The sequence below is a fragment of the Syngnathoides biaculeatus genome, chromosome 11, assembly GCF_019802595.1.
Source record: "Syngnathoides biaculeatus isolate LvHL_M chromosome 11, ASM1980259v1, whole genome shotgun sequence".
NCBI classification, from domain to species: Eukaryota; Metazoa; Chordata; class Actinopteri; order Syngnathiformes; family Syngnathidae; genus Syngnathoides; species Syngnathoides biaculeatus.
Genome location: NC_084650.1, coordinates 7,708,535 through 7,724,532, shown reverse-complemented (window position 1 = coordinate 7,724,532; position 15,998 = coordinate 7,708,535). Strand labels below are relative to the sequence as shown.

Sequence of the window (15,998 nt, the reverse complement as noted above, 5' to 3'; positions counted from 1 at the left end):
CTCCCTTACTAATCAATGCCACTTCCCGGTCATTCACGCTTGCCTCTTCTACTCTATGTTCTCTCCCATTTTCTTCATTCATTAACTTCTCAAAAACATATTTCCATCGTTCATGCGATTGGATCAGAAATGAAAAAGCTGGATCAGGACATCCCCACTTAAAATTAAATCCAGTGAAGAAAACAAGTATTTGAACACCCTGCTATATTGCAAATTCTCCCACTTAGAAATCATGGAGGGGTCTGAAATTTTCATCCTAGGTACATGTACACTGTGAGAGAGATAATCTAAAGAAAAATCCAGAAATCACAAAATGTATGATTTTTTTAACGATTTGTGTGATACTACTGCAAATAAGTATTTCAACACCTGTCTATCAACTAGAATTCTGACCCTCAAAGACCTGTTAGTCCGCCTTTAAAAGTCCACCCCCACTCCATGGATTATCCTGAATCAGATGCACCTGTGTGAAGTCGTTAGCTGCATAAAGACACCTGCCACCTCATACAATCAGTAAGACTCAAACTTGCAACATGGCCAAGACCAAGGAGCTGTCTAAAGACACCAGAAAAATAAATTGTACAACTCCACATGGCTGGAAAGGGCTACGGAGAAATTGCCAAAAAGGTTGGTTAAAAAAAGGTCCACTGTTGGAGCAATCATTAGGAAATGGAAGAAGCTAAACATGACGGTCAAGCTCAATTGGAGTGGAGCCCGATGCAAGACATCACCTCGTGGGGTCTCAATGATCCTTAGAAAGGTGAGGAATCAGCCCAGGACTACACGACAGGACTTGGTCAATGACCTCAAAAGAGCTGGGACTACCGCTTCCAAGGTGAATGTTGGTAATACACTCAGGCGTCATGGTTTGAAATCCTGCATGGCACTGAAGGTTCCCCTGCTTAAACCAGCACATGTCAAGGCCCGTCTTAAATTTGCCAATGACCATTTGGATGATACAAAGGAGTCCTGGGAAAAAGTTTTGTGGTCAGATGAGACCAAAGTGGAGCTGCTTGGTCATAATTCCACTAACCGTGTTTGAAGGAAGACGAATGAGGAGTTCCATCCCAAGAACACCAGTCACTAACATTTGAAAAATGTACGGGTGTTGTCCACCAGTCATGCCCACAGATATAAAGTTGTGGGTGTGATTAGGGATGGAATCTCAAGACCTTAAAATAACTTACTGAGTTGTATGTAGTTGTTACCTAATACCATAATCATAATTTATTGACACTCCACAGACAGAGACATTTTTCAAGAGGTCAATAGACATTCAATTTCAAAACTTAATAATCATATAATCAAATCATTTTATTTCATCATGATGTATTGTTATAATTAGCGTGATTTACGGTGCTATCTTTTGTCATTGATGAAAGCTTGCAGTAGATCTATATCGTCCTAAAGCATGTAGAGGGGAAAAGTTTTCAACTTCAAGATAACTCGGAAGCATGGGAGAAAATGACTGTTCACATTTAGATATATGGAGAGATGAGTCTAATGTTAGAACTTAGATCAAGTCAAAGTAAATCACAATCTCGGACTTATTATATTTAGATACTGAAACATTACCTTTGTTCTACCCAGAAATGTTTTGAGTGTAATTGAATTTCCTTTGACATGGCTCATGAGGTTGATGACTTTCGATGTAAATACCCTCGGAGTACACATGAAGCAGCTCGGAACATGTGCTTTTGGCATCACTTCGGAACATGCTCATTACATTTAACTTGCATTTCCTGTTTCCGGGTGAATACTGATTGTTTAGGATCAGGCTTCTTTTGTTACCAACATTTATGAAATAAACCTGTAAATTCATGCCAAGACCGATTTTCCTCTAATTTTTTAACGCGTCTGAGCAAACACACTAAGCCTGTGAGCGCCCCTTTTGACCACTGTGAGCATCAGCAGACGTATGCACTGTGGTCAAATCAGTGTCATCCATTGATGTTCCATGGCTCTTCCAAAAAGCAAGATTACAGCATTTACATTCCCATCAGAATATTTTTAAGAAATTTTTTGGGTTTTTGCAATCTTATAATGAAAATGTCAATAAACAAAAAAATACATTGCTAACATTGCCAAGCCAACTAATAAATATAAATTTGAAAGTTCGCTTGCAAACTGTGTTTCATTTTTTTTTTAACCCACAATGATATCCCTGTGTGTTTTTCTTGGTGTAAAACTAAATTAATCCTTACAGAATGGCGGAACGTTGGATCAGCTGGTAAAGCATTGGCCTCACAGTTCTGAGGACACAGGTTCGATCCCGGGCCCGCCTGTGTAGAGTTTGCATGTTCTCCGCGTGCCTACGTGGGTTTTCTCCGGGCACTCCTGTTTCCTCCCACATCCCAATAACATGTACCATTAATTGGAGACTCTAAATTGCCCAGAGGTGTGATTGTGAGTGCGGCTGTTTGTCTCCATGCGCCCCGCGAATAGCTGACAAGCAGTTCAGGCTGTACCCTGCCTCCTGCCCGTTGACAGCTGGGATGGGCACCAGCACTCCCCCCGCCACCCTCGTGAGGATAAGTGGCAAAGAAAATGGATGGATGGATGGATGCTTGCAGAATATCTTTAGCAATGCTTGTTTAAAGCTGAATGATGCTCCAAAACTGTTTTAAGATTAATGTTCTGTTGCCTCCTATATTTAAAATAATGAATTAGCTATTTATGCACTGTATTGTCTGTGCTTTCATCCTCCATCAGGCTGTGCCAAGGTGGAATTTTAACATTATACACCATCTCATCCTGTACTTCTTACTTTGGCGTCAGACCAGACCTTTTTTTACTCAAAAAAAAAAAAGAAAATCTTATCCAGTTTCACCACTTTTTCTTCTATTATTCACATACCCTGACATTCATTCAAGCAACAGCACTTTTTTTTTTTTTTTTTACTTTTGCCATTATTATCAAGCGTATACACAAGCAGCATGTCTAACTCTCTTTGCTCTACGTTGCCCAGACTGTGTTGCTATTTGGTGGCGTTTGTAATTACAGGGTTCATACTCAATCTGACCAAAAAAATTTAAGGGCTTTTTAGGGACCTACACGAAAAAAATTTAGGGCCTTCGTGGGAAATCAAGAGTAAGGAAAAAAGACTCACCCAATGGTGCCATCAACCGTTCTTGGTTCATCAAAGATTCCAGTACCTCAGTAACTGAGAGAGTGGTCACCTGTCGTCCCTTGTGGTAGTTCTCATTAATATGACCATTGTCAATGTCTTCATATAATTACTTCACATAACGGTCCACAGAAAAACAGATTCTAACTACAATTGCAACTGTATACAAATGTCTTCTACAGATGTCTGTCTCAGCACCCCTACTCTAGCTTCTTGAGCCTACCCAGTGCCTCCTCTATTTGCTACAGAGGTGCCAAAGTGGCTCTCTTGTCCTTTCCTTTGCCTCTGAGTGCATTGGCCTCGGTGATAAACCTCAGATTCCTCTTCTGCCTCCTCACACAGCCTGTCAGCCTTCTCAATAAGCGTAGATATGTTAGTCTCTATTCTGGCTTTTTTGGCTTTGAGGCTGTCTATCTCTGCCTTAGCTGCCTTCCTCTTCTCTGCCTGTTTTGATGCATCCTTCTTTTCCTCCTCTAGATGCTGGATGTAAATACTTCTGGTAGAAGACGCAGCGACCAACGGCTCCTTTGTGATAGGCACATCAGACACTTTCTGCCTCAGTAGAGATCAAAAGTGGGCAACAATGCCAAATGTAACCAGGAATGAAGTCTTCCTTTCCCCGCAGTGGTAGTTTTTAGCAACGTCACTGTCTGGAAACATGACTGCAAACACTTTTGAATTATTTTCAAAAGATTTGCAACTGTAATGGCTGCAAATCACTTTTAAAGTCCACACGATCTCTGCCTTTAATGAGTCCGTTTTCGTGTATTGAACTACGTTCATAAAGCCTGACTTCTGGCTGGTTGAAGTCGTCGATGACTGGACAACTGTAGGTGCGCATGCACTGCCAGTAGTTGATGCTTCACTATGTTGATATTTTGACAGAAACAGATTCATACTAACGGAAGATGAGACAGTCTTCGCCAAATCAGAGTGTCTCCTGTTTTTCCAGTGCAACTCCAGTGCTTTGACGGCCATCTTTCCAAGACGGTAACTCTGTTTGCACAGATGACAGAAGAACATGTGCATATCTTTTGGATCTCGACGAACCCAGGTCCCAAACTCCTTACTTTCGACCCAAGCATCTTGAAAAATGCACTTCCCCATGTTACAAGCTGGATCGATCAAAGAACTATGCTACATCGGAAACGAACAATGGAATATCGAGGACAAGATGGCAACTTGTTGTGAACACAGAGTGACTTCCGTTGACAATTTCCGGCTGTTTTGGACGCCAGACGGTTCGCTTTTTTTTATTTTTTTATTTTTTTTTTTTTTTAAAGGGAGAATTTTTTTGCGGTAGAGGTCCTCCCTTTGATTTTTTTTAATTTAAGGCCTTGACCGGTTTTCGCTGATTTTAAGGACTTTTAGGGGCCCTCGGAAATTTAGGGACTTTTAAGGGCCGCGTGCGAACCCTGAATTATGAGTGTACGCCTTTAAGAGCCAGAGGGGGGCGGGGTAAAGTAAACTAGCCGGAGACCGTGTGCTTCCATGTTGAAAAAAAAAAAAAAAAAGTCAGGCTGTGGTTCACTGTGGTGGATCGGTTTTCATGTGCGCTGAGAATGTGCGACAAGTGCGCAATTGCATTGGTCAAGACTACATAAAATAAGCAACGTCTGTCAATATCTATGTATTTCTACTCGTAACAAATTTCACCCACGTGATTTTTCTTGCTCGACTGTGCAGATTTGTGAGTGCGATGATGCGAGAGTACATTCATCAAATCACAGTGACTGAAGAACTTCGTCCCTACTGTGAAGCATGGGGGTGGTAGCATGATGCTTTGGTGGTGTTTTTCTGCACATAGGACAGGACGACTGCACTGTATCAAGGAAAGGATGTATTGTGAGATTTTTGGGAACGACCTCTTTCCGTCAGTCAGAGCATTGGAGATGGGTAGTGCCTGGGTCTTTAAACATGTCAATAACCCGAAGCACACAGCCAGGAAAACCAAGGAGTGGCTCCGTCAGAAGCATATCAATGTTCTGGCATGGCCTAGACAGTCTCCAGACCTAAACCTAATAGAAAATCTTTGGAGCTGAAACTCCGTGTTTCTCAGCGACAGCCCAGAAACCTGTCTGATCTAGAGAAGATCTGTGTGGAGGAGTGGGCCAAAATCCCTCCTGCTGTGTGTGCAAACCTGGTGAACAACTTCAGGAAACGTTTGACCTCTATAATTCAAAACAAAGATTACTGTACCAAATATTAACACTGTTTTTCCTCAGGTGTCCAAATACTTATTTGAAGCTGTATCACACAAATAAATCATTAAAAAAAAGCCATACATTGTAATTTCTGGATTTTTCTTTTTAGATTAGCTCTCTCACAGTGGACAAACCTACGATGAAAATTTCAGACCCCTCCATGATTTCCAAGTGGGGGAACTTTCAATATAGCATGGTGTTCAAATACTTATTTTCTTCACTGTACCTACATTTTTTGCGACACCAATAAAGCTCATCCTATACATTGAACCCTAACCTACACACAAAAGCAACACCTGCACCAGGAGGAGGGTAATTTACACAACATGCAATGTACCTCTACTTCCATAGCTTCCTTCAGTTTTTGTGTGTGCTGCAAGATCGCCTGCAAGGCTACTTCCTGAGCTCCAATGGCCTGAAGTGTGGCTTTTGCTGAGCACACCAATGAGTCATCAAGATTTACTGAGACAGCTGAAAAAGAGAACATATACGACACATAGTGTATCACACAAATAGCATAAGAGAGCTCTTATTGAAGAATATTTTGTTGAAATTCTTCTGCTAGCTTACATGTCAACATTTCCTTTTCGTCTAGGTCTTGCTGAACAAGTCGAGCTGTCACCTCTTCTACTGGACGCTCTTTGAGTGGTTCTACTGCCGTTAAAGACTCTAATTCATTGGTCATTGCAGGTGTCTCTGGACTTACTTTATGGTCATGACACTCTTTGCACTCATCTAAACAGACAGACACTTATGTTGGCTACAGAGTACAATATATTCATGGAACATAGTAAACTTAATAGCATGGTTTTCTCGACTGTTTTCAGACAAAATGTAATATGAATGGAGGAAAAATAAAGCTTGATGGTGCTACCTTTCACGGGTTTCACCTCCGTGTCGCATGGAGCAGGGACTGATGGTACTTCACTGATGGCTGAGATTATATGAGTCGCTTCAGCTGACGCTTCTGAATGTACACAAACCACATAATGTTTGATTCCATGTATAAAATTTGTTCCACAGATTATTTCTGAGTGCAAGGGATCCACAGTGTCAAAACGCACCATAAGAACAAGGGAGGGGCAAGTATATCAGGCTGGTACCAACCTTAGTAATTTGACAGGACACCTAGGGATGAATTTAAGGCCACACATCAAACACTCTTCTTCCTTGTTTGAAATCATGGGAAAATCAAGAGAAATTGTCCAGAAAAATCAGAGAAAGAATCATGGAGGTCCAAAAGTCTGCCTCATCCTTGGGTGCAATTTCCAGATGCTTGAGGGCGCTACGTTTATCTGTTCAAACAATTATAAGCAAGAATAAACATCATTGGAATGTCCCGCCATCACAGCTCTCAGAAAAGAGATGGGCTCTGTGCGCCACAGAAATGAACATGTTTTCATCCGAAATGTGCGAATCAATCTCAGAACAAAAGCTAAAGACCTTGTGAAGATGCTGGATGAAGCTGGTAAGAAGATTAGTTTGCAAAAAGACAAGAAAAAGATCTTAACTTCTGTAGACGTTCTGTGGTCTTATGGAACTAAAGTGGAGCTGTTTGGCCATGATGATCCAAGTTACATCAAGAGGAAAAAAAGTGGAAGATTGTAGACCTGAGAACACCAAAATGTGAATTACAGAGATGGCAGAATCATGTTGTTGGGCTGTTTTGCAACAGCAGGAACTGGAGTTCTTCAGAAAGTCGAGGGCCTCATGAAGAAACAAACATTACATGGAGATATTAAGGCAACATCTCATGTTATCAGCCAGGAAGGGAACACTTCGGCGCAAATGGGTCTACAAATGGACAAAGACCCAAAGCACCAAAATGAGGCTTGAGGATAACCAAGTCAATGTCTTGGAGTGCCCATCACAAAACCCTTCTTTGAATCCCATCGAAAATGTGTGGACAAATCTATAAAGGCATGTGCGAGTGAGGCAAACGACAAACCTGACTCAGTTACACCAGCTCTATTATAAGAAATGGGCTAGGATTTCAGCAGATCTCTGTCAGAAGTTTGTGGAAGGTTACCCATTTGACCCCATTCATGCAGTTCAAAGAAAATGCTACAATGCTAAGAATGTGCATGTAAACTTTTGATCACAAAGAAGATCTCAAATTCAAGAAATTCTCTCATTATTGTGAGAATTAACCTAAAATAATTTTGGTGATCCTGACTGACCAGAATAGGAGAGGTTTAGTGTGATTTGACTTCATACAGTGAGACCAAAAAATTAAAAAGAAACATTTGTTTTTACAGTGTGTATTTGAACGTCTGTCTTGATCTGTGTCTGTAGATGTGTTTTTCAAAGCTTTCAAATGGACTGATGAAATGAGAGAGACTTTTAACAGACCAGAAAGATTGGTTCATGGCTTGATCATTCATGCTAACAGAGCTCCACTTCAACTCAGATACAACAAATAGGAGGTGTGAGATTGGTATGGGCTAGGATTATTCAAGATGAGCTGGTTGGATCGTTCTAAGTAGAAGATGGGATCAAAATGAAGTCCTCAACATGTTTTTATTGGAAGACACTTTTTCCCCCAGGCAATTCCATAGGAAAAAGTCTGCATCATTCAAAAAGACGGATTTTTATACAGGACAATGTTCCATCCCACGCATCCAAGTACTCTTCTGAGTATGTGGCCTGTCAAGGATTGAAAGATTAAATAAATAAAATAATCCTCAAAAATTAGATGTTCCTAATAATCCTGTACACAGTGTATGCACGGATATTAATAGTAGACCATGAATAGAAACCAATGATTCGGAAAAACAGTAAATACGGCAGTAGCATCACAAAAATGTTTTCTTACGCCTCTACTCACTACTTCATTCCACATGGAATCTAAAAACAGGACACCCTGTATATGAAGGTGTGAAAAGCGGAATGTTACTCCTACTTTCAGTGACTTGAAAAAAAATTATTCATTGAAATCTAACCCAACAACAATTTCCCCACAAGCAGTCCAAGATTACAGGATATTGTAATGGATTCAAAACTCGCATGTGAAATTCTGGATTTGTCACACACAACCTGCTTCATGAGACTACAATTATATAATTACAGGTGAATAATTTATTTGTCTGTATTCATAGAGCCAAAACAATCATTCCACCAAATATTGAAAAAGACTTCTACTACGATCACAGCATGGAGCCTCGATTCCAGTGATTCTCAACCAGGGCACATTCGTGTGCCATGAGTGCTCTTCAGGTGTGCTGTGGAAAATTATAAAATTTTACTTAATTGCTCAAAAAATATTTTAACAAAATATTGTAATCTTTGTTCATCTACTTATGCCAGTGAGACAGAGGGACATACACAACAAATAAAAGGTCTTTTATGAAATGATTGGCCGTACATACAGTAATTGATGTATCCACTTTGTCACATTTTTGTTGGTGCATAGTGAGATTTGTCAATAGTAAAATATAAGCCTTGGTTCCATAAAGGTTGGAAATCACTGGTCTATTGACAACTTACAGGGAACATTAGAGGATAGTACTTGTACAGTTTTTACTACCTTTAAAAAATAAATAAATAAATAAATAGATAAAATCTAAATTGATTGTTTCCACTACAGCATCAGATGATAGCTTGCCCTCAGAAATGTCTGTGATTGCTTGGAAAAAGAAGGCACATCAATGTTTACATTTAAAACATCTTTGAAAGAAAAGCATTGTACTGAAGGCTCATTGTTGCTTTTCAGATCATCTGCGATCTAAAGCATGTCTCAGTGTTTGCACTGTCCCTTTACCACTTTGCGAATTATCCAACAGAAACAGGCTGTGGCAAAGCAGATATTGTCAAAGTTCGCCACGCTGACAAATCAAAATTGCAAGTGTCAAAAGACCATCCTGATTTAAGTTATTTGACCACTCTATTTTGCTCTATGTTGTGTTTGGTCACAGTGTTAGCAGTTTCGTTTTTACCCCACTTCCAAAAATGCTTCAATTCGTCACAGAGTGTGTGGACTCGGGAGAGCTGCTGTTCCGTTGGTGCAAGCAGACAGGCTCAAGGACTTTCCAAACTGCTGGAGCTGGCCACATTGGGGAAGATAAGACCCGATGCCACTTAGGACATATATCAAAGCATATTACCGTAAGTACGTTTGAAATGCTAACAGTCAATGTGTCCTGCAATACACAGTTGATGCAGCTCGCTAACTACCTTCATCAATGCCTGATGAATCATGCAATTTTGTTGTAAACTTGGCCATATAAGTGACTGCTAAATCAAAATTGTAATATTTGTTTAAAAAATAAAAACCTAAATTTTTGTTGTTTGTCCACTCTTGAGAAGGTTTGCCATTGTTCCTAGATTTCGACACTTGTGGAAAATGGCTCTGACAGTGGTTCACTGGAGCACCAAAGCCTTGAAAATGGCTTTGTAACCTTTTCCAGGACTGATGGATTTCAATCACTTTTTTTTTTTTCATGATTTTATCTTGAATTTCTTTGGATCACGGGATGATGCATTAGTTCTTGAGTCTTATAATGTACATCACGTTCTCTGACATTCCATTTAAGTGAGTTCTTAATTCAACAAGTATGGTGGTAATCAGGTTTGGGTGTTTGTGAAATAGATTTCACCTTTCCCAAAGTTGTGGTGAGTCACAGTAACTATGTGAATTAATAATGGGGTGGCAATTAATTTTTCCATAAAGGGTCAGAAAGGTTTATTTTTTTTGTGGCTTAAATAATTGAATTGTCATTTGAAAACTGCATATTGTATTTCCTTCTCTCTAATTTATATTAAAATTGGATTGAGTTGAAACCTGTGTGTGAGATAGATATGCAAAAGAAAAAAAGTACTTCTAAATATTTGAAACACTTTCACACATGCTCTGCGTGGGAGTAGAAAACCGAAAACGAGGACAAATCAGTACAACAAAGTTTAGCTCACTGTGGACAGAATAATCCATTAAAGAAAGAGATTAAGTCTGATTAAGATGGTCAATCAAAAAGATTTTGTCAAACTCTCTCTGAAAAGCTGCACACTTTTGAGTGACTTATTTCAGAAGTTCACGATTTTCAGTTTCATTTTTTTATTTCTATGCCACATTCAGGACAGCTATATTAACCTTAACCCTACCTTGACTCTTTATTTTAAAATTTTTAATTTGTAAATTTTGGCACTGGTTAATGAAACCTCTGTCAAGGTGGCTCAACTGTATAAAAAAAAATTCCTAGCCACATCCGTGTACACTTAACCACAGCATTATTGGGCCAAACCAGGGGTGCTCAATGCATCGATTGCAATCGACCAGGCAGTCATAGATGATCACGATGGCGTGCTGACAAAAAAAATTAATTAAAAAAAAAAAGATGTCAGCCGTATTTTTCAGACCTTTCGCTCACTGCGCATGTGCAAACAACAACACTGAGTACAGCAAAACACGCTAGTCAGCGAGTTCCCCCACTATTTTAAGCCCTTGCTTTTTTCTTAAAGTAAAGAAATCTTGTCAAACGTGAGTATGGATGCTAGAGCAAAGAAGAAAAAAAACGTACCACTTTCATACGGAATAGGAGGCGGACATTTTTTCACTGTCATTTTCGAAGTGCGTTTCCCTCAACTGCCAATGTCGTGAAATGTGTAGTGGCATTTTCAAACGATTCATGGCAAATACTACACCGACATTTCGCCAAAAAGAGAGCTGAGAATGAGAAAAGTGAATGAACTAAAATCCCAATTGTCCAAAAAGCAGTCACTTTTCACACATCAGAGTTCAACATCGAAAGGCGCCAGCATCGTTCCGGGTTCGTCACATCATTAACAACAAGAAGTCCTTCCAAGACGGAGAGATGGTAGAAGAGGCATAGCTGACTCATTGTTCCGATCTTTTAAAAATAAGGCGGAAATATTATCTTCAAAAAAAGCTCTACCGCCGTCAAAGAGGACAGTTACACGGCACTGTGAAGCCATGCCTGATCTGTGGAAGGGCATCGGAGATTGTGTTTGTCACTGCAGTTGGACGTATCCACTGCTGTGAGTGACACAGCCCAGGTGTGCATTTTCATTCGTATGGTATTTAGTGATCATCAATGTGAAATCAGTTACAAAAAATGTTTAAAGTTAATTATGTTGTGTAAAATTGGCTCATGTGGTTATCCAAGGCACACAAACATACATTTACACATAAAGAATCATCAACATACTTTAAAATAAATATGTTTTGCATTTTTGTAGTGGGTAGATCTTTGTGACTTGGTCATTCTATTTCATTATTGGTCATTTTATTAAAAAAAAAAAAAAGAAGCCCTCCAACCGTCAATTGCGAGAGGCTGAATGCGATCTTGGGGTAAAAAAAAAAAAGTCTGGGCACCCCTGGGCTAAACCTGTAACCACACTTAGCCTGTCCTCTTCACTTGGGAACTGATAGGTTTGTAATGATGTGGTCCGAGGACAAGGAGTGAAATTGGAAACACAACATTTTTTTCCAGGCCTTATTAACGAGAGACTTACCTTGTAGGCTCTGTGCAGCCTGTAGTGAGGGTGATTTAGGTTCTTCTAAGGGACTCGCTACAGACTCCACTTTCTTCTCTTGCTTGTCTTTAGATGGTTTCATGACTTTTCCCATCATTGAGGGGGGTTGGGGAAACTCAGTCTATACAGCAATAAGAGATGCTATTTAATATTTTGGAATTTGTAAATGTGCTAGGAAACACAAGGACAACGCAATCTAATGACATCCACAACTAAATCCAATATCCAACATGGAATATAGTATGAAAGTGACAAATTACTTGCGAGTTCTCTGGCCACTAGATCACTCAGCAGCAAACTTTGAAACAGCAGCTAAAAAATATACTATACGTTTTCATGGGCTATTTTAAAAGAAAAAAAAACATTATCCTTAACTTTTATTAAAATACATCTATGAACAACTTTGCAACAAAAGGAAAATGACACGGATGTAATGTATTAAAACTGGCGTTTTAAAACATCTTTACCAAGAGTTTCTTGGCAATTGTGCTGACCTGTTTTTTGACAGAATGAACAGCTTCTCGGGGAGCATATCCCAATGCCAAACCCAACAGCCGTTCTGAATATGGAACATTTTTCTCCACGGTTTCTCTGAACTTGTGGTCCCATTTGGCGTAGAGTATGGTTCCTCCAATGCCACCACTGACTGTCATCAAGCCAACAGTGACCACTTTGACAGCCCCACTGACGGATGACAAAGACAACAATTGCTTTTTTGCCTCACGATGAATTTGCATTTGTTTGTGTGACTGATACCTGGTTTCCCCAGCTGTGTAGTGTCTGTAGGACTGCAGACTGTTCCGAGGGTTTTTTACATAGTTGTTCTAAGAAGCATAAGGGAGAGAACTGGGTCAAAATTGCTGTTTGTGTATTCTATGGTAGGCAAATATAACTTGGACAACAGTTGGTGCTGAGATTAACTATTTTTTTTTTTACATTCAAAGTATAATACGTCATACATCTGCGTTGCCCTGATAAATCAGGCTGTGGGTCACTGAATGACTTGTACTCTTACTGACATGCTAATGCTAGTATTGGGATTTGTGTATGGTCGTAATCGTACATTAACAGGCGATGTCGCAGTCTTACCCAAAGTGCCGAACTAGCACCTCTGACACAAGCCCGCAGCATGGTCCTCAATCACCTTTTATCTTCAAGTCCAAGTGAACTTAGCCAGCACAACTAACGTCACTCTTTTTTCCCCTTGACTGGAGCTGAGTGTAAGCGTCTTATTCTTGAGATAAATGTCGTTTGGCGAGCGGAAAGGATATTAGCGCCACCAACCGGTTGGAGTGATTTAAGAAAGGCCACAAAAAATAGCGCGTGCTGCATCAATGGCCTGCTGCCCCGCGAGGCATATAGCAATGACGTGGAATAAAAACTAAATTATGCATAGACCACTTCACGTGGTAATTCGGCTTCAACTTCCGGTCGGGGCAAAACATTGGTTTGGGGACTATTTCGTGTGAAAGTTGACATCCTTTGACATCTTAACAATTGCACATTATGAAACATAATATTGGAATGCGTTAGGTTTCGCTTTTTCGGGATCAATATGGTTAATTCATGTTGCGCTTTTAGCTGTCAAAACCATGCAGGCAGTCACAAAATGGTAAATTTTCACCGGTAAGTGTGTTTCAGTTTAACCTTCATAATTATTTATTGCAATTATGAATGTGGAAAATATATCATTACAAGACTATGAAGGTCTGTGCCTCCTATTACATATGTATGTGTCAATGTATCTTTTAAATCTGGGTGCTCAATGCCTCGCTCGGGATCGACAGGTCGATCGCGAGGCAGTCTTGGTCGATCGTGGGACGACATGCCCAAAAAAAAAAAAGTCCGCCAATGGTCCTTTTAAACTGCGCGCATGCGCAACTGTGCACCGCTGATGCAGTCTAAAATACTCTGCGTTGCGCGCAACAAAAATCCAATGCAAAATGAAAGTATAACATACAGTTATTCATTTTGTGGCATTTTGCAATGTGATTCAATGAGTGAGGGATGATGGTTGTTACACTAAGTGGTTTCATTATTCTGTGCTTCGCCCTGCTACAGACTCTTAATTGCACTTTTATTTTTTTGTTTTTGTTTTATTAACCATGATTCCTACAGATGGTCCGATTGCTTTTCGGACCAAGAGAGGGAGAGCAGGAATCCATGGCATTCTTATTATTAGTGTTGTTGTTGTTCTTGGTATTTTGAACTAGGAAATTGCTCAAAAATACCCCATTCCCACACCCACATCAGTGCCAGCTGTTAGCACAACCCACCCGGAAAATATTTATCACAGAGAGTCGTATTATAAACAAAGTTCTGTCTGTTGATGAGTGCTTTAGGGTTTTGACAGGCATTAGCGCAGTAAACAATAATTGGTTGCTAATGGCTGAACAAACGGCTAATAAAACCCCGAGTGACTGTGTTGTATGCATGTGACTGAGTCCTTTGTTACGTGTTGTTTCCTCTTCTGTCAACTCCACCTGTGTTCTAGATCGTATGAAAAAATTATGTGCCGACTAAAAATGAATGCAAAATTTGGGATACTGCCCACCTGGTAATACCATCCCAAAAGAACAAACCTGTGTTTAATCGTGCTGTGGCTCACAAAAACTTCACCTGTGTTTTTCTTAAAGGTAATGGAGCCCCAATTGACGATATCTCTGATGATCAGTGTGTAGAGACCCAGGAAACACCTTTCTTTCAACCAGTCAGCCGTGCTGATGTGTGGTGGTGGTGTGGAGGGAACTGTATCTTCGACCGCCGCCTGCGCAACAGTACAGGCAGATGTGCGTTAGTAACTTTACTTTTGTCTATTTCCGTTGTTCCAGTCACCCTAGATGATCTGGTGCTTGCTCCTGAACACTTCAAGGAAGCTCTTGGCCTACACTGTTCACATAGGTCCAAACTGACCTGGCTTGTTGCTGACAACCCCACCTACATTTAGAATATTGTACGATACCGTAGTGTCACAGATGAGTATAAACTGGCTGATCTGGTAGTTGCAGGTTTTTCGTGTTTATTTTTGTGATCTATTTCATAGATCAAGAGAGGGAATGAAGACTATTTTATTTTTATTGTACTTTCATTATTTGCTTAAATATGACCTAATAATCATCTGATAAAGTGTTGTCCATTTGCTAATCAGACAAGGATGTGTTGTGGAGCCCTGTGGCTGTCCTTGATCTCTGTACGCAGAAAACCGGCTGGTGGGATCCTCCTCTCCCAGGCATTGCCGCGGAGACGAACGACACCAGATAAGGAGCGGAAAGTTACCATCCTGGCCCAGGACAAGACTGCGGAGGGGCAGCCACTTTTACCATGGATCCATACATATAAAAACCTTGTGTTACCGGGCAGCTCTTGTCTTCTTCTTGGGCTATCCTGCCAGAAGACACACGTGTCGTGTGCGGCATATACCTAGATAAGACCCGGACGTGTCTATTGCACATTCCTTTGTAACAAATCCATTTGCTGTGAACTTTTTCTAATCATTGGTCATCCCTTCCTCGATCAGCAAACACGCGTAGGGTCCAAACTCGCAAATCCCTACAATATGGATATATTTATTTATGCCATAGACACACACATTAAACAGTCCCAGTACTTCCAGTATCATCATATATCCCATAATGCAACACAACAGAAAAAAAACGAGTCCTTACAACTTATTGGTGTGAGTGAATCACGTGATACCCCACTACATAACTAGTTTCAAAATAAAATACATTAAATACAACAAAATATGAGAACATAATTCAACACCGCCACTAAAAACCATATGCTCACTTTTCAAAGAACCATGTTTAGAACTTCAGTAGTTTTGGTTTTTGCAACAGACTTTGTCAACATATCTGCCGGCATTTCTTCCGATGACCAAAAAACATTTATTTTCCCTTCATTGAGCATGTCTTCTCATGAACGGGGCTCGAGGGTGGACACAAATGCACGACTCCAGAGACAAGCAGACAGTACAGAGGAAACCTTTATTCGGTCCAAGTTCAGGGATCAGGCAGACACTCCAAACAAACAGAAGTAACAGTGCGGCAGGCTTACGAGGGTGGTCAGTGGACAGGCGTGGGTCGGTACACAGAGAGCAGAAGTCAAGCAAACGGGAGTGCGGGAACGAGGCATCAAGGACGACGATCTGGCGGAGGACAAGTCGTCCCCTGGGTCCT

General features: G+C 40.4%; 1 protein-coding gene across 2 annotated transcripts in view; it reads right to left on the bottom strand.

The window, feature by feature from the left end:
• immt (inner membrane protein, mitochondrial (mitofilin)) overlaps positions 1-14,579 on the bottom strand; it is a 36,752-nt gene extending 22,173 nt beyond the window's left edge. Inside the window, exons 1-7 of one of the 2 annotated variants that reach the window (XM_061836073.1) lie at positions 14,440-14,579; positions 12,577-12,644; positions 12,315-12,504; positions 11,800-11,941; positions 6,206-6,298; positions 5,902-6,066; positions 5,669-5,802 (exon numbers count right to left, since the gene is read on the bottom strand). In XM_061836073.1, coding sequence (XP_061692057.1) covers positions 5,669-5,802; positions 5,902-6,066; positions 6,206-6,298; positions 11,800-11,941; positions 12,315-12,473 — 693 coding nt within the window. In that variant the 5' untranslated portion in view covers positions 12,474-12,504; positions 12,577-12,644; positions 14,440-14,579. Of the gene's footprint in view, positions 1-5,668; positions 5,803-5,901; positions 6,067-6,205; positions 6,299-11,799; positions 11,942-12,314; positions 12,505-12,576; positions 12,645-12,909; positions 13,152-14,439 lie in introns of those variants that run through there. The other variant, XM_061836072.1, reaches the window with a different exon arrangement.
• Between the last annotated feature and the right edge of the window lie 1,419 nt (positions 14,580-15,998).